At 42.1% G+C, this 26,074-nt stretch overlaps 1 protein-coding gene across 1 annotated transcript in view; it reads left to right on the top strand.

Moving 5' to 3' along the window:
- Positions 1–26,074, top strand: part of LOC144535601 (ryanodine receptor 3) — a 115,306-nt gene that overhangs the window by 54,678 nt on the left and 34,554 nt on the right. Inside the window, 25 exon segments of the mRNA XM_078278139.1 lie at positions 131–234; positions 922–1,005; positions 1,421–1,580; positions 4,299–4,446; positions 4,697–4,899; positions 5,815–5,989; positions 6,361–6,569; positions 6,658–6,857; positions 7,165–7,231; positions 7,310–7,470; positions 7,642–7,807; positions 8,915–9,001; positions 9,391–9,617; positions 10,594–11,401; positions 11,753–11,953; positions 13,266–13,368; positions 14,029–14,160; positions 21,038–21,311; positions 21,495–21,609; positions 22,358–22,490; positions 23,376–23,479; positions 23,598–23,733; positions 24,045–24,231; positions 25,376–25,484; positions 25,565–25,685. Coding sequence (XP_078134265.1) covers positions 131–234; positions 922–1,005; positions 1,421–1,580; positions 4,299–4,446; positions 4,697–4,899; positions 5,815–5,989; positions 6,361–6,569; positions 6,658–6,857; positions 7,165–7,231; positions 7,310–7,470; positions 7,642–7,807; positions 8,915–9,001; positions 9,391–9,617; positions 10,594–11,401; positions 11,753–11,953; positions 13,266–13,368; positions 14,029–14,160; positions 21,038–21,311; positions 21,495–21,609; positions 22,358–22,490; positions 23,376–23,479; positions 23,598–23,733; positions 24,045–24,231; positions 25,376–25,484; positions 25,565–25,685 — 4,414 coding nt within the window.

Here is a 26,074-nt window from a genome sequence, read left to right as displayed (position 1 = left end):
ACATTTCATATGCATATATTTAGTAAACTTTCCCACATGATGAGACAAATGGAGTAACTGTGGACAAAAGTTCCAGACAACAAAAAGGAAGTTGAAATAGGATTTCTGTGACTGTTCTTTTTTCTGATAGATAAGGGATGATAATAAGCGGCAGCACCCGTGCCTGGTGGATTTCTCCAAGCTGCCAGATACTGAAAAGAACTACAATCTGCAGATGTCAACAGAAACTCTGAAGTATGTTGAAGCATTATGGATTTATTTTCTTTGTGGTACTTTTGTTTTTGAAGAGAAGAAGAAAGAGTGTGTCTGATGGAGTCAAAAAGAGAAATAGACAGATTCTTTACAAACAAAGAAAATACAAGATTAGATTTGTTTTAGTTTGTTTAAAACAGTTGTTCATAAGCATTAATTAGGAGCATCACATACATGACATCACCTACAGTCTAAACCAAGGAGTACAAACTCATATATATGTATCATATGTAAGACAACATTAAATGCACATGCCTGTGGTCAGATATGACCCTCACTTAAGGGTTATTTCCATGTCCAGTGTCGCTCAACCAAACAAGTCTTGCTGGTCCTTTTCCACTCATCGGGTGCTTTACATAAATGCTCTTTAGATGATACAGGAGAATGTTAAGGTTTGCTGTGATTCATTTTGATCTGGGGCACAGGCAGAAACATCTGTGTGCGAGTGATGGGTTTCTGAGTAAACCAAACTCACTTTGTCCTCTCACAAGGTGTGAAGAAAATGTGTCAAAAGCACTTAACACCCAGTGCATTTCTATGAGTATTCTTTGGCCTTTTTCTTCTGACAGATTAAGACATGCACAATTGAACTCCAAGAAATGTCCAGGTGTGGATTAAACACAATCTGCATTCGTTCTCAAACTCACTTTCTGCTGTTTTTTCTCACAGGACTCTGCTGGCATTGGGCTGTCGTGTAGTTCAGGTCAATCCAAATGCTGAGGGCTCCCTCAAAAAGATAAAACTCCCTAAGAAGTAAGCGTGCATGCCTATATGTACTGTACAACGTCCATCAAAACACACACATTTCTTATTTACATGTAGCTCAGTTCATACTGTTTGTTAGAAAGCTGTCTCTAGTTACTGATCGTGATTGTGCCAATAATTAGTCAATGAAAAAATAATAAGAGACTTGCAGAGAAAGGTGGTTTATATTCCATCAATCCATCAATTGAAAGATATAATGCCTTTTGGGCTTTCTACAGTAAGAGCTAAGATTAAAAATGGTGAATGAAAAGGTGTGTAAACCCAGGAAAAAATTATATATAGTGTTAATATACTGTGCTGCCATAACGATTCATATCAGGCTATACATGTGGGTAGTGCTAGTCCTGGTGGATTTACCTTGTATTACTTCCATAACCTTTTTCATTCTCTTTTTTTCCTGTAGTTACATGATGTCCAATGGTTATAAGCCGACTCCTCTGGACCTGTCTGACATAAAACTGACTCCAGGTCAGGAGCTGCTGGTGGACAAACTGGCAGAGAATGCACACAATGTGTGGGCCAAGGACCGCATCAAACAGGGATGGACATATGGTATTCAGCAGGTATGCTGCATGTATTCATGAAGACTATGCTGGGACCAAAACAAACAAAATCTCACCTTAAAAAGCCCCATGAGATGCTTGTTGAGGCAGCTTTCTCCTCGGTGTCCAGCTTTGCTGCTGTATTTTTTTATGTACTCAGTTTCTCCTTCATGGTTCATTAATTCATCTCCCATTACAGTCTCTACTTTACCAGCGCATATGTCAGACGGTTTGTTTAGTCTGACATTTCCTAGCTATATGTCATTATTCAACACACAGCAATATGTTCTGTAGTAAAGGGCAACAAGACACAGAAGACATTGTCCAGAACACACTTAATACAGGACGTCTCTTCTAATCTGTTGAACAAACAAGTGCTGAAAATGAATACACCGACTGCTAGCTTTTGTTAATCAGGCTTTTGTGCATTTTGGTACCATTGCCATGAAATTGGATGTAACACAGTCCTCTGGAATCAGTCATTTTCCACTGCACTTTTCTCCCATGATGTGATGTAGAAAGTGTCATCTCCGTGGAAACTATATACTTCAATGCAATATGAAATGAATCTCGTTTCTGTGGTCATAGGGTGGATGGTTTTAGTCTGTTTGCTTTTCATTTAAAAGCATTAATCTACAGCATATATTGAGAAATAATTTGATACGTCATGCAAGTGTAATCATTCTTCCCACATTAAGTGAATGAAGCCTCATTTATTTTGCTAATAGTGTGGAAAACTGTATGAAATGAAATTGAAATTAATGAAATTATTGTATGAAAGCTGTCACCTGAACGCAAGTAAAAGGAGTGAAGAGTTCTGAAATCACCTTTCAGAGTAATCAGCAAATGTCTAATTTAGAAGGCACATAATGTTATAACTGGCCATTTTTCCATTTTCTTTGTCCCTGCTCTGCCACCTACATGTCAGTTTGCACAAGTATACACTTTGGCATCTATCTTGAAAGCAGATGTTTGGTCATATTTTCTGTGCAGTTTGTAGATTAAGTGTCGTAGTACAGACGTGTAACTATCGGTAAGCAGGGTAAGCGGTGCTTACGGGCCCGGACCAATCGGGCCCGCGTGACTGGAAGATATTGATTGACAGCCAGGGCCCCCTATCGCATTTGGCCACTGACCAAGCGGGAGTGAGAACCTTATATACTGTGATATATAATATGATATATACTGTATGGTGAGAACGGGTCAAATTAATTTCCTTGTTTTAGAGACCGTTCTCGTCACGTGTTTGACTCGAACATCTCACATTTACCAACAAAACGTACAGCGAAAGACCGTGCAAAGCATTTCAGGCCGTCCTGCCAACCTGTAAACATTTTAACATCAATGTACGCTGTAACGTTTTTTCACTCTAAAGTCACTGAAAGCTGCTGCTGTTTACATCCTGTCTGATCTCTGCAGCGGGCGGGGCTGCCGAGTTCCCCCCGCGACTGACACACACACACAAAATCACACACGGTGGATGCAGGAAAAACCGGAGATGAGATGTACAGGATGACCTAAATTGAGGACAACTACACTTGTTATTGTAAGTGCAATGCTAAGTTGAAGTCCAATAAGTACTTTATTAAACCGTATGAATGTGTGTCCCAGCCCCGGTTAGGAAATTAACTAACAATGTAAAGATCAACAAGCCACTGACAGTGACACATATGTTCAAATTTGATTAATTCAATGAATTATTACTTTTTGTCTTAAATCCACCAGCCATTTTCATATTACACCAACATTTGCAGCATCCTGAGCCTTTTTGGTAAGGTTCCTAGGAAATCTCAGCCCAGAGTAATTCATTAATAGTAATTATTATTATTATAATTATATAAAAGTTTTTTTTTTCTTTTTTTTTCTTTTATTAAAGAACTATACAAAAAAGTTTTTTTGCAACTTTCACTGTCTTCTGCAACTTCATTGCAACAAACATACAAAAGACAATGCAACTTTTATCGCAAAATCAGGCATTTTGGGCCGCAACAATCTTTAAAAAAAAGGCCACGAAATCCTGGAGGGACTGCCCTTGTGTGTTTTTTCATGCGTTATGGTGCGCATTCACCAGTGTTCTTTTGTTGTTGTTGTGGTGCGCGTAGGCTACTCCTGATTTTGTCAGTCATCTCATCTCTTATATGCTGTGTCTCTATGATCCTATCCTGTCCTATTGATGGTAGCCTACTCGTGGACATTGCGCCGTCATCACGTGCTGTAGTAGGGGGGCCCGCCTTGATAATCCTGCTTAGGGGCCCGGTGTTGGCTCGTTACGCCACTGTCGTAGTAGTTGATAACATGAGACTGGGTAACTGACCAGCGTTTTGGAAAAATGCCACAAGGTTTTCAATTAAGCCCTAAGTGATATCAGGTAAAGCTGTTATGCCAGACCAAACAAACAGCCTGTGATCTGCATAACCAGCAAGGATTTCAAATTAAGCTCCACAAATCTGCTAAAGTATCATTGATACGATACTTCCTTGGTTGCTCGTCGAACCCCAGTGGGAGAACTGCTTTTGGAAATGACACAGAAAAAGAGAGGAAGTGATGAGCAGCAGTAGCGCAATGGCAATAAGTAATGGACAATTAACTTCTCAATTACAGGGTTTGACAGCACAGTTGTAACAAACGTAACAGCAGTGTGTTTGAGCTCACCTACAGTACAATTGATAACATAACCAGGGATAGTTGGGGATGTTTTTCCTACATAAAATCTTTTCTGACTGGCTCTCCTCTATGCAGGATCTGAAGAGTAAGCGTAACCCTCGCCTGGTTCCCTATGTTCTGCTGGATGAACGCACCAAGAAGTCAAACAGGGACAGCCTGCGGGAGGCCATCCGCACTCTGATTGGCTATGGATACAACATTGAGCCCTCGGACCAGGAAGGCGGTGAGTCTGACTCATGGACTTATGCCCATCTAAATGCACAGACATTCAGTCCAGTAAAAGCATTCGGTCTCCCACTCTCTTTCAGTCGACAGTGAAATAGAACAGTGTGTGTGAGTGTGAAATGATTGCCTTTAACCTCACCCAATGTTACAATCAATGTTTCCATTATTGATTTCCTTATTTGTTGAGGGGATTCTGCTGGTTTTGAAGCAGCAATCTACAACCTGTGGCTATCCCTTCCACCCTGTAGGACAAGTGGTTGAGCGGCTCAGCATCGACAGGGTCCGCTTCTTCAGAGTGGAGAGGACGTACGCCGTGAAGACCGGGAAGTGGTACTTTGAATTCGAGGCTGTGACGGGAGGAGACATGAGAGTGGGCTGGGCCAGACCTGGATGTAAGCCAGATGTGGAGCTTGGCACGGATGAGCTCGCTTTCGTCTTTGATGGATACAGGGTACAGCTGTCAACCAAACCTAAATGAATCACCTAATAATCATTAGCATTGTATGTAGGGCCCTACAAGTGCCAAAAACTCCAGCCCGGGCCCTGGCACGTGATGTTTAAGCCCTAGCCCGGCACCAGCCCGACAAAGTGTGCGATTTTTAAACTCGAGCCAATACCAACGGCATCTCTCCGACATAGGATTGCTCTCGCATTTCAGAGTTGTACATAGGCACAATAACAAGGAGACACGTTGGAGCTATAGTGCATAGTTTCTGTCTCCCCCATGAGGATGGACATGATGGACTCTTTAGAAGTGGTAATTCTCTTCACTTGATTTTCTACGCACGAAAGTCGCCGGATGACACAATCTTCTGAACATAGCCATACTGAGAAACAGAGAGTTGTGTAGAGCTGATAGTCTTAATTAGCTTTGTAGCATCTCATTTGGCAATGGCTTGAATGTAACGGTCGTTCATTTATATCAAAAAGTTACGCACTAAAGCTTTAAATGAGCCTGAATCTGACCCCAAGCTCGTTCTGACGGGCTTGCAGACCTCTAATTGGGTGGTGTGAGTCTTGTTGATAAGATTTTATCAAGTCATAAGGATTCAATCCTGAAGCCTATTTTTTTTCGAACTCAATGGGTTTGTAATATTGTTGAATCAAGTGTATTTGTCTTTATACTATTGTACCGACTTTGACTTTTTCTTTTATTTGAATACTTTATGCTTGAAGTTCTTAAAACAGATGAAAGTAAAAATGATCTTCCTGCATTACAAAAAAATAACTCATTTCAGGAAAAATAAAATACGTTCTGCAACTGAGAATAAAAAGACTTGAGATGGACATTTCTTGTAATATACTGTATACCCTATTATCTGCTCCTGTGTGTTTTATTTTACGTTTGTACATGTGCTGTATACAGGGTCACTGTCTAAACATGGGCAGCCGTTTGTTCGGGCGGTGCTGGCATGCTGGGGACGTCGTGGGCTGTATGATCAACATGGAGGACAAGTCCATGATCTTCACCCTTAATGGAGAGATCCTCATCACCACCAAGGGCTCTGAACTCTGCTTCACTGACTTTGAAACTGAGGATGGTGAGAAAGTTTACATGTCGATAAGGATGTGTGTGATAACTGAGCCAGTTATAGGTGGTGTTAAAGCCAGGGAGTGTCAGACAGATAAGGTGATGGTAGAACAAGTTGTTGTTCACTCATGTTTTAAAAAAGGCTTCATATGCAGAGCACTTACCTAGCATGACCATGCTGGGGACATAAGTGAAAAAGAAGGGGCTCCCTGTAACGACATAACCCTTATTTAATGTGACACCTGTAAATTGCCTTTTTGCAAAAGCTGGATTGATTTTCCCTCCCCTCCTGCTGTGTGTGTGTGTGTGTGTGTGTTCTTAGAGGCTATTTATTCTCTCCTGTTCCCTCTCCCTCCCTCACTTCCTCTGGCTGTCCTTCAGGGTTCATTCCAGTGTGTAGTCTCGGTCTGGCTCAGGTGGGGCGTATGAATCTTGGGAAAGATGCCAGCACCTTCAAGTACTACACCATGTGTGGCCTTCAGGAGGGATTTGAACCCTTTGCTGTCAACATGAACCGAGAGGTCACCATGTGGTTCAGCAAGCGGCTGCCTACTTTTGTCAATGTGCCGAAGGACCACAACCACATCGCAGTAAGAGCAAAAGCAGTGACATATTCGATGGTAAAAATAACATCAATTGGTAACTGGATGAATGCAAAGACATTCTTCCCGTTTGCAGGTAACCAGGATTGACGGCACCATTGACAGCCCCCCGTGTCTTAAAGTCACCCACAAGACATTTGGCACCCAGAACAGCAACGCAGATATGGTGTTTTGTCGTCTCAGCATGCCGGTAGAGTTTCACTCCTTCTTCAAATCCAGTCCTGTTGTAGACATGAACGGACTCCACGAGGAAGATACCCTTAAAGTCAAACACAGGTACTCAAAAAAATCATGAATTTAAGCCATATATGAAGCAACTCATTCCAAAGCACTATACCTACCGTGTTTATTTGCTGATCCACTTTTAGATTATTGACAATCATGACATCAAGTGGACCGTTCAAGTTCAGTGTCAGTTAGTATGCAAATATTTGAAGTAAAAGATGTTGGGTTTTATCCATCTTATATTAACCCAACATCTTATAATGGCTTTGAACATCACAAGCTAATCAGAGCTGAAGATTAAAATATCCATCACCTGGTTTGTACTTGATAATCACCTGTTGAATACGGTTTCCGATAGATATCCATTGAGATCTGTGAGGCACAGTGATGAAAGCAGACGAGTGGACTACAGCAGCATCACTACGGTATTGAATCATTTTATTTTAGTACCATTTGGTGGCAACACCTCCAGCGTTAGCTAACTCTTGCATGTGTCTTTACAGTACTACCACTCGGTAAGGGTTTTCGCAGGTCAGGACCCTGCCGGTGTGTGGGTTGGATGGGTTACCCCCGATTACCATTACTATAGCAACAACTTCAGTCTCAGTAAAAACCGATCGGTTACTGTAACCCTGGGTGACGAGCGAGGACGAGTCCATGAGAGGTAAGACCCTTTTTTTAGGGAAACCCACTTTCTTTTGCAGCAGTTTCAAGTTCCTTTCATTAGAGCTCTTTACTTGAAAGTTTAATGTTCTTTACTTTAAACTGCTACCTTTTTCATTCAAATGTACTGTATGTCAAGATAAGATGAGTGACTGATATTTGCACTTAATAGTGTGAAAAGGAGTAACTGCTACATCGTGTGGGGTGGTGATGTGACCAGCGCTGCTCACACCTCCAGTCGCAGCAACGTGGACCTGGAGATTGGCTGTCTGATAGACCTGGCCACCGGCCTGGTGACATTCACTGTCGGTGGCAAGGAGATAACCACATCCTACCAGGTACTGAATACATACATACCCTAGACAGGCTCCATTATGTCCAAAACTCTGCCGCCAGGGTCCTCACCCACACCAAGAGGTGGCAGCACATCACTTGAGCTGGCTCCCAATTAAGTCCTGACCTGCATCAAATATAAAATCATCCTTCTCACCTACAAATCCCTCCATGCCCTGGCCCCACTGTACTCCTCCATCCATACACCCCACCCCGAAACCTGCGATCCTCAGACACTGGCCTGCTCTCCATTCCCCACACCATACTCTGTACCTTTGGAGACTGAGTCTTTAGTGTTGCAGCCCCATCCCTCTGGAACACCCTCCCCTGCAGATATTCAAAATGCTACAACCCTGGACATTTAAAAAAAACCTGAAACCATTTGTTCACCACAGCCTACAATCTCCCTTAGTATAGCCACTGTAATTCTGTAAAGTGTCCTTGGGTTTCATGAAAGGCGCTATATAAATAAAAGTTATTATCAATATTATTATTATTATTATATGTTGCGCAAAAGTTGTTAAAAAAAGTAGATGCAGTGTATACTGATGTGACAAAAGGGAAAATTGGACATGCAGCAGAAAACTTTTTAAGATCTTGAATTTATTTTTACTTTTGTAAGGACTTAGAATATATAAAGTTCATTTTAAGCGTCGTTTATGTGTCAATCCCCCAGTAAGTCGCAATCACTACAACTGTCCGTCCACTCTTCTTTCTGTCAGTCGGCAGTTTATCCTGTTGACCTTGAGGTTAACTCGTCATCTGTCTTTGCATATTTTCCCAACAGAGCTGTGACGTCTGTATTGTTACATTTCAGATTGTAATTTGCCTGTACAGATGTACTCTGAGAACTAAATCTTAAAGAACCTTTGGAAGGGTATAATCTTCTTATGTTCTCCCACCATCACTGAAGGTGATGCTTTACCCGGCGCTGAGTCATCCTGCCAGCCGACACTCTCAAACGATCATGCATACACATACTAAGCAGTGGAGTTCTTATGATGCATAATTGAGCTGCTTTCTGACAGTCATTCTCTGCTGTTTCTCAAGCTTTTGATGTGTACTTCCCGTTTGGACCTGTTATTAACTTGCTGCTCTTTTCTCTGCTCCAGGTGGAACCAAACACCAAGCTTTTCCCTGCTGTGTTTGTGCGACCCACTAGCCCTAACCTCTTCCAGTTCGAGCTGTCGAAAATTAAGGTGGAGTCCCCTAATTGTTCCAGGAAATGCAATTTTTACTGCTCACAGTATGCTCCTTTTCATTTTAACCTTTCCCGCAGTACCTTATGTTACCTCACAGAGATGCAGCGCCCACACAGGATTATGCAACTACACACCCTTCAGATGCTGTAGGTCCACTAGGCTAATATTTTAACTTGCTTATGTCTGCACCAAAGAAATAACTGCGTCATTAGTTCACACTGTTCAAAATGACTGTCTGTTTGAGCAGGGGGTTGTGCGTGTTTTTTAAACTGCAGCAAAAAGTAAGACTGTGGAGGTCAGGGTGGCAAATGAGTGTACAAAGGCCTTGTTTGAAAAATTGAAATATTCCGTTAATCACTCCCTCCATGTTTGTTTGCTCTCTCCAGAATGCCATGCCTCTGTCATCCGCCATTTTCAAAAGTGAACATAAGAACCCGGTGCCCCAGTGTCCACCGCGTCTATATGTCCAGACCATCAGCGCCGTGCTGTGGAGCCGCATGCCCAACACCTTCCTCAAGGTGGAAACAGCCAGGGTCAACGAGAGACATGGCTGGGTGGTCCAGTGTGTGGAGCCCCTACAGATGTTGGCTGTACATATACCTGAGGAGAACAGGTGCAGTACATCAGTTGGATTTCAAAGGATATTGTGCGTATCCTTGACGTATAAGAAATGTGCTCAATGCATTTCTTTCCTCATAAAACATTTGCAAAGCCCGTATTTTTAAGTATTATAGAAAACCAGCTTCGTAGCACTTTGATTAAAGGGAGCCTTTAATGACCCTTATTTTATTAACCTGTGTGGTAAATAACACCTCTCTGTAGGGCTGGGTACCGAATTCAATACTTTTTAGGCACCGTCCATATTGCCTCCTTAGTATCGAAATTCATTCATTCAAAACCAAATTTCAATGCCTAAGGAGTAAATCTCATCAGCATCAATGAGCCAATAAGCATGCAGCATGCTTCTACCAAGATCTTATAATGCTGGTGATTGGTTTTCTAACATTACACGTCATAGAGGCATGGTGGCCTAAAGTTAAAGAAGCGAGCTTGGGACCTGGAGGGCGCCGGCTCAATCCCCAGACCGGCAGGATAAAATCTGGGTGGGGAAAGTGAAAGAGCAGCACTTGTCCCTCCATCATCATCACCACCACTGAGCAAGGCCCTTAACTCCAACCGCTCCAATGGAGCTGCTCAGTGGCCAGCAGATCAGACTGGGGTTGTACCGGGCAGCTTCCAGGTATGAATGTGGAACTGTGTGAATGTGACAGGTCGTCGTTGCAAATGAGAATTTGTTCTCAGTCGACTTACCTGGATAAATAAAGCAGGACAAATTCTACGTTACGCACAGAGACGGGGCTCACGTAGTAGGAGCTGAAAAAATAAATAAAAAGATTTGTGCCGTAATGATTTTATAAAATTAGTATCGAAAAAAGTATTGTTCAGGAACTGGTATCGAAGTCATGGTATTGGTAAAGGTACCAGTATTGAAAACCTTTTAACGACACCCAGCTGGCCTCTAAATAGACTTAATCAGAACATCAAAATGTATACCTCTCCTGCTAATCCTCTCTTACTTCTTTTCAAAGGTGTGTCGACATCATGGAGCTGTCTGAGCAGGAAGACATGAGGAGGTTCCACTACCACACCCTGAAGCTCTACTGTGCCCTCTGCGCTCTGGGCAACACTCGTGTGGCCCACGCCCTCTGCAGCCACCTGGACCAATCACAGCTCTTATACACAATCGACAATCAGTACCTGTCAGGCATGTTACGTGAGGGCTTCTACAATGTCCTGATCAGCACCCACCTGGAGACAGCAAAAGAAGCGCGACTCATGATGAAAGATGAGTTCATCATCCCCGTCACGGCTGAGACACGTTCCATTCGCCTCTTCTCCGATGCTTCCAAAAAGCACCTCCCACCAGGGGTGGGGCTTAGTACCTCACTCAAACCCCGCCTCAACTTTGCTCCGCCCTGTTTCATCAGCACCAAACGGGAGCAACATCTCTACAGTCCCCAAATCCCACTGGACGCATTGAAGGAGAAATCAATTTCAATGTTGACAGAGGCCGTTCAGGGTGGCGGCCACCACATCCGAGATCCTGTAGGAGGAGGGGTGGAGTACCAGTTTGTGCCAATCTTGAAACTCATCAGCACCTTGTTGACTATGGGTGTACTAGGTAGCGAGGACGTCCATAAGATCTTACTGCTCATTGACCCAAATGTTTTCAGACAGACACGTGAGGAGGGGGCTACAGGGGCCACAGACAAAGAAGGACTTACAGGGGCAGAGGAGAAGGCAGTGGAAGCTGGAGAAGAGGAGGTCACCAAAGAGGCTAAACAGCCAATGAAAGGACTGCTGGAGAAGCGGCTGCCTGAGCCCGTCAAACGACAGGTGATAGTGAGCACATATGAACAGATCTGGCATCATCTTATATTTGTTAAACTTTCATGTACACTACAGAAGGTAAATCACCAAAACCTGTAATATCAAAGAACATCTTTATCTAAAGTACACTCACATACTCCATAACTGCACCACGGTAATAGACCCATTCAGAAGTCAGTCAAATATGAAATGACTCTGTCATATTGAACAAATGATTTTTAATAAGTGGGGTAATATGATGCCATAAGGCTGTTTGTATGTATTCCTAACAGAGTTGCTCATAACAGCTGCATCTAGATGTGTAACAGTGATGCAACTGTAGTTGTTGTCTGTCTCTTCCCCTTGTCTGTTCCCCAGATGTGTGAGCTGCTTCACTATTTCTGCGACTGCGAGCTGAAGCACCGCATCGAGGCCATCGTGTCTTTCTCTGACAGCTTCGTGTCCAAGCTGCAGTACAACCAGAAGTTCCGCTACAACGAGCTGATGCTGGCCCTCAACATGTCTGCTGCTGTTACCGCAAAGAAGACCAAAGAGTTCAGATCGCCCCCTCAAGAACAGGTGCGATGAGGCCATAGTCACTGCAGGGCTGCTGGGTAGGAAGTAAAAGTCATTGGAAACACTGATGTACAAATATGTACAAACTAGCTCCGGGTGTATTAGTTTCAGGTCTGCTCAGGTTGGGGGTGTGCAGATTGAACTCCCACACAAGTTGTCCCACACTGGCTGGTGCAACAAAGCTAACTAGAGAGTGAGGAAGATGTCAATGAAACACAGTCTGTACAAAGCCACTAACTCCTGAGAGAAGCTCTAATTATAATCCCTGGTGTAAAAATGTTGGTAACCAATGATCGATGCTAACAAATGACAAGAGTGAAACAGCATCCACACTGCCTACCCTGCGCTGTCATGAAAACCACATCATTTACTCTCTTATGTGTAACGAGATGTGCATTTTTAACTGAAACAATGTACTTCTGCTTCTGGTGCCTAAGATGAGGTCTTTGCTAAGACTGCTATAGACTATCACTCCACACTAGGGGGGAATGTACGGTAACACCTCTCTTCACCTACTCACATTAGAGTTGTGACATATTTACGGCGGCAATTTCACAACAATTCTCACCTCTGTTCATGTGATTCTGATGACTCTTCCTTGTTCGCCACGTGAGCTTATTGATGCTTATGTGACCTAGAGGTGCAAATCAGCCACAGAGGGTAAATGCCAGGAAGTGTGCATCAATTAGAGCTGATGAATCTTACAGTAAAGTACACATGAATCTATAATAGCTGACCACAAGGAAGGCCTGCAGGCTGACTGCTTCAAATGATGCATGAAACTAGCTAATTCAGAGGAAGCTGTTATATAACTTCTGTAATTTTCCACATACATTGCTAATTTCTCTCCCCACCCTCGGATTCCCTTTTTAGTTTTCATAATGTCAAAATTCCCTCGTTTTGGTTCCAAAGTGAATGAGAGCACTATCCTCGCTCCAAATGTTTCAAGCATTCTTTTTGTGTGTGTTGAGCAAAGCCTCAAGGTGAATTCATCCTTCTTTCCTGTGGTGTCATTGCTCCAGTGAGCGTGAGCACACACACACGCACACACACACACACACACACACGCACACACACACACCGACAGTATCCCTTTCGGGTCACAGCTGGAGATGGAGTTCAGCACTTTAAAGCTACTTTAATGACTTGTAATGGTGTCGTTCGGTCTGTGAGTGCCGAGGGAGAATTAGCCACTTTTTTTTTTTCTTTCCTGTAAATCCTACTATGAGCGCACATCATGTTCAGATTGCTTTTGAAACTACAGTACCAGACATTGTTTATGCAAGTGTCTTCTTTCAATGTTTCCATACTTTAGATCAACATGCTGCTGACCTTCAGTGTGGGCGAGGACTGTCCGTGTCCAACAGACATCCAGGAGGAACTGTATGATTTTCACAACCAGCTGCAGCTCCACTGTGGTAAGATGCAGATCTTGCAAAAACCTTTTATGAGCTGCTTTATTGGTTATCTTCATCATGAAACATGCATTATTGTATTTAACTTGATACAATTATCTCATATCGCTTAGATTGATTGTAGAATTGTATATAGATATTTTACAAAGGCAGCATGAACTGGCAGTGTGGGTGGAAAATCAAAAATAGATAAAGAATTATATATAAAAGCATATAGAGCTGTGCCTTTCCTATCTATTGCTTGGGTTGCCATTGTGTCAACATCAGCTGAATTTTTCCAGTACTTGCTCTCAGAAATACTCTCTTTTTCCCTCTCTGCAACTCTCTCTGTTTCCCGGCACAGGAGTTATAGTTCAGTGCCTCATATTGCTCTGACTTCCTGATGTTTTGATAAATAATTGAATTGCCCAACCCTCCGTGGTACAACCGATCTAATGGCAGTCTCAGCCATGCCACATAGCGCCGACCTGACATGGCACCATCGACACAGAGAACAATGACAAAAACGACTTGAAATTGCTAAGAAATGGGAGATACTGCACACCCAATGCTACACATCATACACATGACATGTCTGCCAACCCGACAGGAGAGCAGAGATATTGCTGTAATATACTTTGCTCTCCATGTACTGTATATAGCATGTCTGTTTGTGTTGTGCAGGAATCCCTATGGAGGAAGATGAATACGAGCAATATACATCTATCAAAGGTCGCCTGCTGATGCTGGTGAACAAGATCAAAGGCCAGTCCCACAAAGCGGAGGAGCCCACAGAGAAGGAGCAAGCCGCACCATGTGAGGAAGTCACTGTTTTTATTACTTCATAATAATAGCAATGCTGCAGTGTACCTGCTGCATCAATGTACCTGCTGCATCAGTGTACCTGCTGCATCAGTGTACCTGGGTCTGGGTGACAAACACATTTGACACATCTGATTGGCTGGAGGAGGGCGATTAAAGCTTTTTCATGCATGCATTGGCTCACAATAAATTAATATTCTAGAAAGCATCCAATCGTAGCCTTGTTACTTTAGCAACATACTGAAACAGTAGCAAGCTCAGTACGCAGTTAGTCTCGCATTGCCAGACCTATCTCTACAGTGTGAGTAAAGTCTGGCTACAGCACAGATACATTCTAGGTAGGGCTGAACGATTTGGGGAAAAAATGTAATTGTGATTTTTCTGCCAGATATTGCGATTACGATTCAGTTTGAGATTATTATTTTAAGTTTAACTAAAGTTCAATATTCACTGTGTAACAGATAAATCTTGTCATGGAGCATTATAACATGAGACACCATCTGCTCTATATTCTTATACAAGGATGACAACACAGATATGAATTGCCAGCAATAAGTGTTTTTCTTTTAATAAGCATGGAACATTTAATCTGTGATATGTAACATTATTCCAGCATTTATCTTATGAGATAGTAATAATTCAAATATAATAATAAAAAGAGGAATGAGAAATGTTATACCAAATGTTACACCAAACATTCAACTAAATATTGCACATTCGATTAATCGCGGTCTTCACAATTAGCTAAATGCATTCTTTCAAATCGCGATTTTGATTTGGAAACGATTAATCTAGGATAGGAGGAAAAAGCGTTCTGGGTTGTTTGCATTTCTTTAAACCAATCGTCTTGGGTGGAACTAAGTTCCGGATGCAGCAACGGTGCCTCTGCAAAATAGTCTCTGTAAGGAACTTGTTTCGGTGGAATATTTGCACCCCACGAAAGAAAACACCATATAAAATATTAAATTAAGTTACAGTTTTTTTTGACTGCTTTGACCTGCTTAAAGAAACTGGGATCCACTCGGTTTTCATCATCACTGTCTCAGCAGAGCAGAAGACACCTCTTGCAAATGTGTTAACCCTTTCTCATTGGATTGACACATTTTCCCCACCCTTTTGCAGAACAGTTAACACGGATGTCATTCAATCAGTCCAAACTCCGTTGTTTTAGCTATGGTAACCAAACAGAAACCATCTGTTCCTAACTATTAGAAACTACCTACATCAGTATGAAATCACTGAAGCACCTGTTTGACACTCCTTCACTCAAATCTTCAATTAGCAATCAGTCTGCAGGCCTTAAAGGTGCAGCGTCTGTGTTGTTCTTTGCCAACATGGATGGAAGAGGTCTAAGACAGAAGAGACTGAGTTTCAATAGTGGCTATTTCTTATACTTTACTGTAAGAGATTTTATTTTTATTTTCTTAATTTTTTTATACTCTGGCTATACTTTGGTTTACATGTATTTTGTGTAATATTTACAGTATTTCAGTTTTCAGCCACAGTTTCAAAATAAGGATCAGTGGAATCAATACAATTTGCATCAAAGCATTTCTGATTCTGGATCCAATTCTTTGCAAGAAGGCAAATTTGACAACAGATGTCACTGGCATGAAAGCTACCTACAGTAATAGTAGCTACAGTACAGTAGTTACAATGACAAGCAATGGTGCACTGAGTGCTGTATTTAGTATTTTGTTGTCCACTGTGTAATGGTTGATTGGAAGAGCTCATACACTTGTTTGCAAGTTGTGTTGTTTGAAGGCAAAATTAGCTTTTGTTGCATATTTTAAATGTTTTGGCACAGTTAGAGCCTTTTGCAAACAAAATGTGTCATTTTGACCATGAGTGCCACTGTTTCAGCCTGTGTGTTAACTGTTTTGAAAAATGTGGAGTTTGAGTTGACTGCTGTGTCAAAGCATTCAAGAAAAACTAACTGTTCACACTATACATTAACGTGAGCTATTTAAATTAGCTGGATACATGGTTAAAGGTAATTACCAGTGAATTGCCAGCTGTACTTCATCCATAGCAATCCCCACCAATCAGTCCCCAAACATCCTACTTAGATAGTAAATGCCATAAACATATTCTTTGTATATCTTTACAATCATTCACCGAAAGAACAAAGCAGGCCTGCCTAAAATTTTCGTCAGAAGAACTTGCCATTTTCAGCGTGTAATGTTAGCTTGCTAGTTCGGACGTTGTTCTTTTTGTTTCCCATAGCGAGAGGGATTTTGACACACAGCAGCAGGGGAAGGGCAAAGCCAGACATCCAGCGCTTTGTTGGACACTTCTGGCTTATCAGGCTTATCCTGGCAATGTACTTCCGTTGATCCAGACTAGTAAGCAGTTAAAGCTTTGGGAAAGATTTTATTTCCAAGTCCAAATGTCCAAAACTTGCAAAGAAATAGTGCCTTTGATATTGACTTTGTTCTTTTTCTATACTGCTTGTGCAAAATGTGTTACTTTCCCTTAAAAGCATAAGTTCTTACACACGTTATCCATTTACTCTCCACTACATTCAGCTTGTTTATGGTCTCACTTCTTTTTTTACGAGCTCTCTGTCTGTATTCCTCGCTTAGAGGGATGTGAGAATTAAAAGCAGGAGCTCCTGTATTGCAGCTCTAGCACCCTCAGTTTTGCCTCTATTCATCTGCCGGTGTCATGTGGACTGAGTCACTCATTTCCATTTCAATTTCTTTTCAATTTCATTATGGTAATATGGAGCTGGGTGAAGGAGAGGCTCAAGAGTGAAGCATTGAAAAAAAATTGGTGATAAAACCAAATCCTTCACCTGATTAAACCCACAGACACATAACCAGGGTGCCACAACAGTATAAATACACAACAAGTTGTATCTTACTTTCTATCTCAAGTACTACTCTGTAAGAGGCCACCAATCAAGTGTCTGATTGCAAATTATTACTTAACTGGTAGAAAATATTTTCTACTTTGTTCTGTTGGCCTTCACTATAGACAGCAGTGTGTTATTTAAAACTGCTGCTCACTGTTGGATCGTTCCAGTTTTATTAGCGCATCTTAGTCTCCATTTATGGCAGCAATTTGGCTCTTATATGTGACCTCTGTTGAGAATTAACCTTTTCTGGCAATAAAACAAGACGTGTGTATGCCTGTAATTGCGTAGATAGGGACTAACTAACATTAAGCAGGTATTATATTACTTCTGAAAACCCCTCTGAGAATCTGTTAGAAATCTATGGCCATTGCCGTTCCATCCTGGTCTATTCTTAGAAGCAATGCTGGCAACAGGAGATTGTCAAGTTGCAGGTGGATACATTTGGGATGAAATATGTGTTGCTGAAAGGCAATCTCTCCATTGGGATTTGGTGTGACCCTGACATGGAGCATATAAGACCACCACACTGATCTCCAAAGAGCAAGGCTGGGTGAAAATAAAGGAGTGTGTATTTCTCAATAAAAGAGTGCTTTGGGTGGTGGTGGTCTCTGTGGGCGGTTGTGTGCCGGCTGATTGATTAGAAGGCTGGTTTGTGGTGGCAGCTGCAGTTCAGGAGCATCACATCTACTTCTGTCACAGCTGGAGGCATCAGAAAGGGAGTGGAATAATTCAGAATATCTGTGGGATAATTCTCTTATCTGCAAAAAGTTTTTTTCAATCATTTTGTGATTTGTATATATACTGTATGTTGGGGGTAAAGCTTATATGGTAGCCATATTTGTTTTGTTTTTTTTCCTTTCCGTGGCTTTTGCATAGTAACTTTAGATGTAGTGTAGTGTCTGGGTTTTTGATTCATATTTAACAAAAGCTTTCCAAAAACAAGATGTACAACAAGAGTCTACAGCCAAACCAGCTGCTCTGTAAGGCTGTACTCATGTCCACACGCTAACATGCTCAATGCTAATTCTTAGTAGATAATGTTTACTATGTTCCCCATCATAGTTTAACATATTAGCATGCTAACATCTGCTAGTTAGCACTAAACACAAAGTACAGCTGAGGCTAATGGGAACGTCCTTAGTTTTGCAGACATTTGGTCATAAACCACTGTTTGCTTAGTATACAGTATATTGCATGTTTCGTGATGATCTAGTTTTTGTTTCTTTTTATTTTGTTTGGAATTGGATGTATTTTCTTTGTAGGGACAAAATGTGAGAAGTTAATGTGACAGTTGGTATATGTTTTGAAAATAAAATCTTATAGAAGAAGAGGGTTTGCCAGGAGGCATGAGAATGGCCAGAATGAAGATGACATGATATATTCTGTAGTGTTACTCCAGCCATAACTTCTCCTCCTTGCACAGTGAGACCCTGAAGATACAAAAGGCGCCATCGTCTTTGCCATTATTTCACAGGAATGAAGTAAAAGGGGCGCAGATGTCATTTTCCTCCTCTGATGAACGGCTTATCCACCAGAAGCATTTAATGCTCAGACACGATGACTTGCCTTGATGGAATGTATGTGAGAGTATAGGGATTGTGTGTGAACTCTCACACTATAAAAAACCGCTGGCTTCCATCAATGTAACACTAGCCCGGTCTGATTTGTTTGCTGGGGTGTAGTGAGGGCAAAGTGCTAGAGGGGTGTATTCAAGAGCCAAACAGACAGAAATGGAACAAGCAAGCATGTTTGATAGTGTGACAGAATAAGAGTCAGGTGTTGTGAAGCATCTTGGCTGAGGGGAAGAAATGTTGCTTCTCATTTTGGAGCAAGCTGGTGCTTCTGCCCTTTCTCCGACACCCACGCAACTCTCAGCGGCAGGATCAGTTACTGCTGCTGGCTCCCCACCCATCACACAAAACAAACAAACACACACACACACACACACACACACACACTTGCACTGATTGACAGCTTTATGTCAAATAGTCTTTGGAAAACCAACGGATCCAATCAACCAAACAGACACAGGGGTTTTAAAAACAATCACCTAATTGCAATACTTTTAAGGAAATCAATTGTGTATAAACGGCTTCATCTTTTATGGTTCTAAATTGTTTAATTGATGTCTCCCTCTCCTTTGTGTATTCATTCTCCAAGAACAGACTCACAAATATTTGTGCACACACACACACACACACACACACACCCTATTGAGTTTTTAATTTTAAAGGTAACCCACATACGAGCTGTCCAAACAAATGTCTTAGTTTAACCACAGAAGCAGAATATTGTACTGTACAGATTAATACCTTGTTCACTTCCCCTCCTTTCATTCGTTACATAACAGGGCTTCCTTTTCGCTCCGCTGAAAATGTGCCTTTTCATGAATGAGCTTGTTTTCTTTCTGATAGAATAGAAGAAAATAACTCTGACATTGTTGAAACACAGCTGATTACCTTTCCTTTTAGAAGCTGGGGCTTGTAGAGGTGGCTGATACACGCGTGCAGTCCTATTAGCTTGACTCAAGCCACACGAAAGACTTTGAAGGAGCTGTCAGTGTTTTTTTGTTTTGTGCTCAAGGTCTTATTTGCATCACAGAGCCAGTGTGGGAATGCAGCCTTTGAATGTATTGCTCAGGCATGGCTTGTGTAGAAAAGGGAGCACCCAGTCAAGTGGATGCCTTTTTAACGTCAGTTTAATGGAGCTTTGTGTTTTGCGTGTATGTGAGTGTCTGTTGTGTTTAAGGGAGAAATGTGCCTTAATGTGAACTCAGTTAATGGAAGGAAGGTTACAGTATTTTTTTTCGTAAGGCCAATGAGTCTTTCTCTTATTTTTAAGGCAAATCTCATCTTGCTGCTGAAAATAAGAAAAACCTGAATTGTTTTAACCAATATCCCCTTCATAATTAGTAATTCTAGTCACCCACACCCAAGTTGTCTTTATTATGTGTATTATAAATGTATAGCAATGTAGTTTTGATGATCTCTGAAAGCAGCATAGTGTACGAGGATACTAAACTGTAATTAACTATGCAACATTAAAGCTGCACTAATCAATATTTTACTTTTAACAATTCATCAAATGACGTGTGTAATGTAAAAGAGCTCATTAGTATTGATGAACCCATAGATAATTATAATCCAGAACCGCAGTTCCCCTCAGCTCTACTGAGCATTTTAGCATCTTTTAGCTCATTAATTTTTTGTTTATTGTCCACATTTGTAATGTTTTAATCACTCTCACCGCTCTCATCAGCATTGTTTTCTGTGAGATTTTTTTTTAATAAACCAGCTGTACTCCACTTCCCCAACACCAAACAACAGCAAGACAAAGTGATTAGCTGGTGAACACAGTGGAGCATTTAGCAGCTAGTAGGAGGAGTTGGTGGGGACCCAAACAGAGCTAAAAGGAGAGAATATTGGACTTTTGCTAGGTGACCGGAAACCTGACTCTGAACAATGCTGGTTTTGTTCTTTGTCTGCTAAATGTTAAAATATTAAACTGTTCTGAACACATTCACAACAACTACTTACCTGTATAAGGCTAATACGTATGTCACTTAGCTTTAAACACGTATTGTGTTTACAGCTTGTTTCACTGCCCCCAAGAAAAATGTTGCTGCTTTAATTATGTTAAATTATGTAATTTTGATTCTCTGAGGAGTATGACATGTGAAGTGACCGGTCCCTTGGCAGGTGACATTTCTATAAAATAATCACTTTTAAGGCTTAACTGCTGTTACATAATATAATGTTAAAAGGCCAGGTTTTACATCTTACATTTACAATTGAAGTGCAACATTCAGTGTTTTTGGACCAATAACAACGATATCTCAACTTTTTGACTATTCTTTCCTTTTAAATCTGTGTTATCTTACTCTAAGTCCACCAACTTAGTTAAATATGAAGTTTGTTCATAGCAAATACACTAATTTTCATGGAACAAGTTCCTTTTATACAATAAAAGGAAATTACATTATCAGTCATCTTTACCCATCTTTCTTGCCAGCTAATCTGAAGGAGCTGATCTCTCAGACGATGGTCAGCTGGGCCCAGGAGTGTCACGTCCTGGACTCAGAGCTGGTTCGCAAGATGTTTAGCCTACTGAGGAGGCAGTATGACAGCATCGGGGAGCTGCTCCGGGCCATGAGGAAGACTTACACAATCAGTGCTGCCTCCATCCAGGACACCATCAACCTCCTGGCCGCCCTCGGTCAGATCAGATCTTTGCTGTCTGTCCGTATGGGGAAAGAGGAGGAGAAGCTCATGATTGATGGACTTGCGTAGGTTTCTCAGAGGAGCCCTACTTGTGTTATATATGTTATACGTTATCGGCTCGCCTTTGTTCATATATATATATATATATACTGGTTTTGCTATCCTTAGTTTCATGCTAGTTTGGCACACTACTAAAAATGCATTTGTGTTTTTAGTGAATATCCATTTTGTCTTTTTTCCCTCTCCAGTGACATCATGAACAACAAAGTCTTCTACCAGCATCCCAACCTAATGAGAATACTGGGCATGCATGAGACCGTTATGGAGGTCATGGTCAATGTGCTCGGAGGACACAAGTCCCAGGTTAAACAACTTCTACTTCTATATTTCTCTCTGCTTCCACAAGCCGTTAAAGAGGCCCCCACACAGTTCACTGCAGTTCCTCGCCAAAAAGAATGTTGCTCACTGAGAAAACTTGTGTTTAAGTTCAGTCTGTGTTATCATTTGTAAGTGTGCATTAATGAAGAAATGGTCGGGGCGCCTGGATAGCTCACCTGGTAGCATGTGCGCCCCATGTACAAAGGCTCAGTCCTTGTTGCAGCAGCCGCATGTTCAACTCCGACCTGCAGCCCTTTGCTGCATGCCATTCCCCCTCTCTCCCCCATTTCACATCTTCAGCTGTACTATATAATAAAGGCCTAAAATGCCCAAAAAAATTATCTTTAAAAACAAAAATGAAGACATGGTCCCAGTAGGTGGGCTTTCTCCTCAGGCTGACAGCATCAGAGTCTGGGATGGAGGGCAGAAAGGGCAGAGTGAGGCTGGCTGGCAGTGTGTGAAGGTGTCAGGCTTTTTAGACGTTAATTAGGAGCAAAGACATGCCAGGGACTTTATTGTAACAAGCCTGGAGAAAGTACTTATAATAAACTCAGCACCCCAAAATCAAGCAACAACCTCTCCAAAACCACTTGGTATCAAATTGTACACGTGTGCACACTTTGTGTATTTTGTGTACTTGTGCTTTGTAATTTGAAATTTCAGTTATCTTGTTTTAAAAATCTAACCATGGACGATGTTTGACCCTACTTAGTCTGTATGTGCCATTCCACAGGAAATTGCTTTCCCCAAGATGGTGGCCAGCTGCTGTCGCTTCCTGTGCTACTTCTGTCGGATCAGCCGTCAGAACCAAAAAGCCATGTTCGACCACCTCAGCTACCTGCTGGAGAATAGCAGCGTGGGCCTCGGTGGGTACACCTCTATGTCTCTGTTAAGCTGCCACTCTTACTATTATCCATCATTAGCCAAAGGATTACTGATGCTGAGCTACAACATTATTTTACTGGATGAAAACCACACGACTTGATCAGGACTGTAGGACATGCTGAAGGATGTTCTTAAAGAAGATTGATGGTACAGGCCAAACATACCTGTAAAATCACCTCTAGGATGCATGAAAGCCAAATTCTAAAAACTGCCAGCACTCTCTTTAATATAGGTGATACATTGTCGCCGCCCTTTTGCCATCACATAACTTGTTCTGCACCTGTGAGCTCACATACTGTATATTAGCCTCACACCTTAGAAGACGTGTGTGTAATTGTGAGTGGAAGCGCTGAGAATCTATCAGCGAAGAGAGCGACTCATCTCTCGTGCTGTTAGAAGATGGCGGTGCCACAGTCTCCGAGAGCACCCTGCTGGGGCAAGCAAGTGTCTCCCTTGGATGCACACACACATGCACCCAGTCGTGAACGCATGACACACACACTTCACAGATTGCTCATTAGGCAGGTCACAACAAGTTATGTATAAAATTCTACAAAGAATATACAAGATACCACCACAGGATCAAAGATGTGTTTGTATGCACAGTGCTACATAAACTGGTTCCCATAAACCTTGTGGAAGCTAACATGAGTATGTGTCAAAAGCAAATTGTTAGAGGAAATTTTCCTTTATCACTTATTTTAACCAGCCATTGGCAGATCAGCCAAATTAATATTAAGGAAGGAGTGGCAACACTACCCCCTGCTGTTTGGACAGCACTTTGTTGATATATAAACTCAGACACAGGCTCATATGAAATACAATAGAGTAAATGGTTGACCCTACCAGTGTGCTTTGTATTGTAGCTTCACCAGCAATGAGGGGCTCCACTCCTCTGGATGTGGCTGCTTCCTCAGTGATGGACAACAATGGTCTGGCTCTGGCACTGGAGGAGCCTGATCTGGACAAGGTACGGCTCAACCTTTGTGAAACCGTAGTGTGTAACAGGAGTTTGAAATCACCTAGGATGAAAAGATTAATGCTGGATATGTATTGATCTATATGTTATGAATGTGTTGTATCTATAGGTGGTCACCTACCTAGCAGGCTGTGGTCTCCAGAGTTGTCCAATACTCCTGGCTAAAGGTTATCCAGACATCGGCTGGAACCCCATTGAGGGGGAGCGTTACCTTTCCTTCCTACGCTTTGCTGTCTTTGTCAATGGTAAGACTTCTGTGACCATCCAGTCTCTTTCTTTCTTTCTTTCCCTCTCTTTTTTGTTTATTCTTTTATTGTGTCTTTATCAAAACATGCAGAAAAAGATAGCAAAGGTCCAACTAAGTTTGAACTTCATTCTGCTGCTTAAGACAAAGTCTACCTGGAGTTTTGCCTGAGGCTTGTGGTGTGTTTGTTTATCGTGGTGTGTTTGTTTATGTTAGCGCTACAGATTGTGAATGTGCTGTATTTCTTTGCTGACATTAATTATGTATTTTCGTTTATGTATGTTATCCTATGAGCTTATGTTTGTGTGCCAGGCGAGAGCGTGGAGGAGAACTCCAGCGTTGTTGTGAAGCTGCTCATCCGTCGTCCAGAGTGTTTTGGACCTGCCCTGAGGGGGGAGGGAGGGAACGGCCTGCTGGCTGCCATGAAGGAAGCCATCAAGATATCTGAAACGCCGGCTCTGGACCTGCCGGGCTCTGTGCATGGAGTCAGCTCTGACGTGTAAGCAAAACTTATCAAATCAATACTAAGGACTTACCCTTAAAGGGACAGTTGACCCCAAAGTCAAAAATACATATTTTTCCCTTACCTATAGTGCTATTTATCAATCGAGATTGCTTTGGTGTGAGTTGCCCAGTGTTGGAGATATAAGCCGTAGAGATGCCTTCTCTCAAATATAATGGAACTAGGTGGCACTAGACTTGTTGTGCACAAAGCGCCAAAAAAATACATTTGAAAAACTAAACGGCAGTGTCTTTTTACAGAAATCATGACCCGGTTAACCCAGAGACCTGGTTGTGAGCAGTTTTCATGTAGAAAATAAAATAGTTTCTACAGCTGGAAAGAGACATTGCTGTTGAGTTTTTCAAATGTATGGTTTTGGCGCTAAAGCGTGATGTATGCTTCTGCGTTAAAGCTACACCAAGGCTACATATGGCGTAGGTACGTGGAGACACGGACCTACGCCAAACCCTACGCTGTAGCCTGACGTGCACCTCTCGAAAAATGGAACTGCACGTCGCGGCGACGCTCGGCTGAGGCTTGGAAGCGTTGCATTTCCCCCTACTCATTTCCTGGTCCTCCTTCTCCATAAACACCATGAAATCAAGGAGAGGGTTAACTTTTCCTGCTACAAATTTCCCACCGTTGTTTCACTAATGTCTCTAGAGTCGGTACCCGCTCCAAAGCTAATCACCATCACTCTCTCATTCTCTCTACCACACACTCCCCACGCACACACACATGCCAGCCCTGCTAGAGATCGACGCACACACCAACGCACAAGTATAAACTTCAGACCACTTACGTAGGCTACGGCGAAAGCTCTGCATGGAGCCTCTGCACATCCATAAATCAAGCTTTAAGCACCACAAGCTCAGTGCCATCTAGATCCAGTTATATTTAAGAGAAGGCAGACATCTCTACGGCTGATATCTCCAACACTGGGCAGGTCACACCAAAACAATCTAGATTGATAAATAACACTGCAGGTAAGAGGAAACATTATTTTTGATTTTGGGGTGAACTATCTCTTTTAAAATTAGCTGCTTATCCCCCTTTGCTTGCATTTTTGCTGTGATGCTTTTTAGAAATGTTCTTCCTCTGTTTCTGTTCTTTCTCAACTCTTCACTTTTTCCACTGTTAGGTCTGCTGATGGTGACGATGAGGAGGAGGTGGTACACATGGGCAATGCCATCATGTCCTTCTACTCTGCCCTCATTGACCTGTTGGGACGTTGCGCCCCAGAGATGCATGTACGTTTGATCGAAACTGTGAATTAGATGTTTTTCTTTGACAGATTTACCTTATTTTCACTTAATTTTCTCTTGTTCAGCTTATCAACAAGGGGAAAGGTGAAGCGCTGCGTATTCGTGCCATCCTGCGCTCTCTAGTGCCGACTGAAGACCTTGTGGGAATTATCAGCATACCTCTCAAAATGCCCATCCCCAACAAAGGTACTCTACAGGATGTTCACTCTAATAACACAGGGCAGCATACTGCACACCTTTATACTTCCACCAGAGGATGCATCCCATCCATTTGCATGCTACTACAGGATGCCACGTGTAGCTCATGTAAAGATACAATGGTTTTAGGAAAGTCTGCACATTCAGCGCAAGGCGGAATGTTATTGATTACATTTCACTGCTCATGCCTTTTTAATCAGCACAACGCTTTACTGCACACTCCCATTGCTCTGAGTAAGCCAGATCATTTCTATAGCGAGATGTCTTGCTCTATTGATTGATCTGCATAAGCATGGCAAGACTCGCCTATTAAATTTGCTGCCTAGAACACCGCCACACAAGCTCTGTCGCAGGCCAAGAGTGAAGACAGCGAGCTG

The sequence above is a fragment of the Sander vitreus genome, chromosome 20, assembly GCF_031162955.1.
Source record: "Sander vitreus isolate 19-12246 chromosome 20, sanVit1, whole genome shotgun sequence".
Taxonomy (NCBI): domain Eukaryota; kingdom Metazoa; phylum Chordata; class Actinopteri; order Perciformes; family Percidae; genus Sander; species Sander vitreus.
Note: the sequence above shows the minus strand (reverse complement) of the source record. Positions and strands in the feature narration are given on the sequence as shown.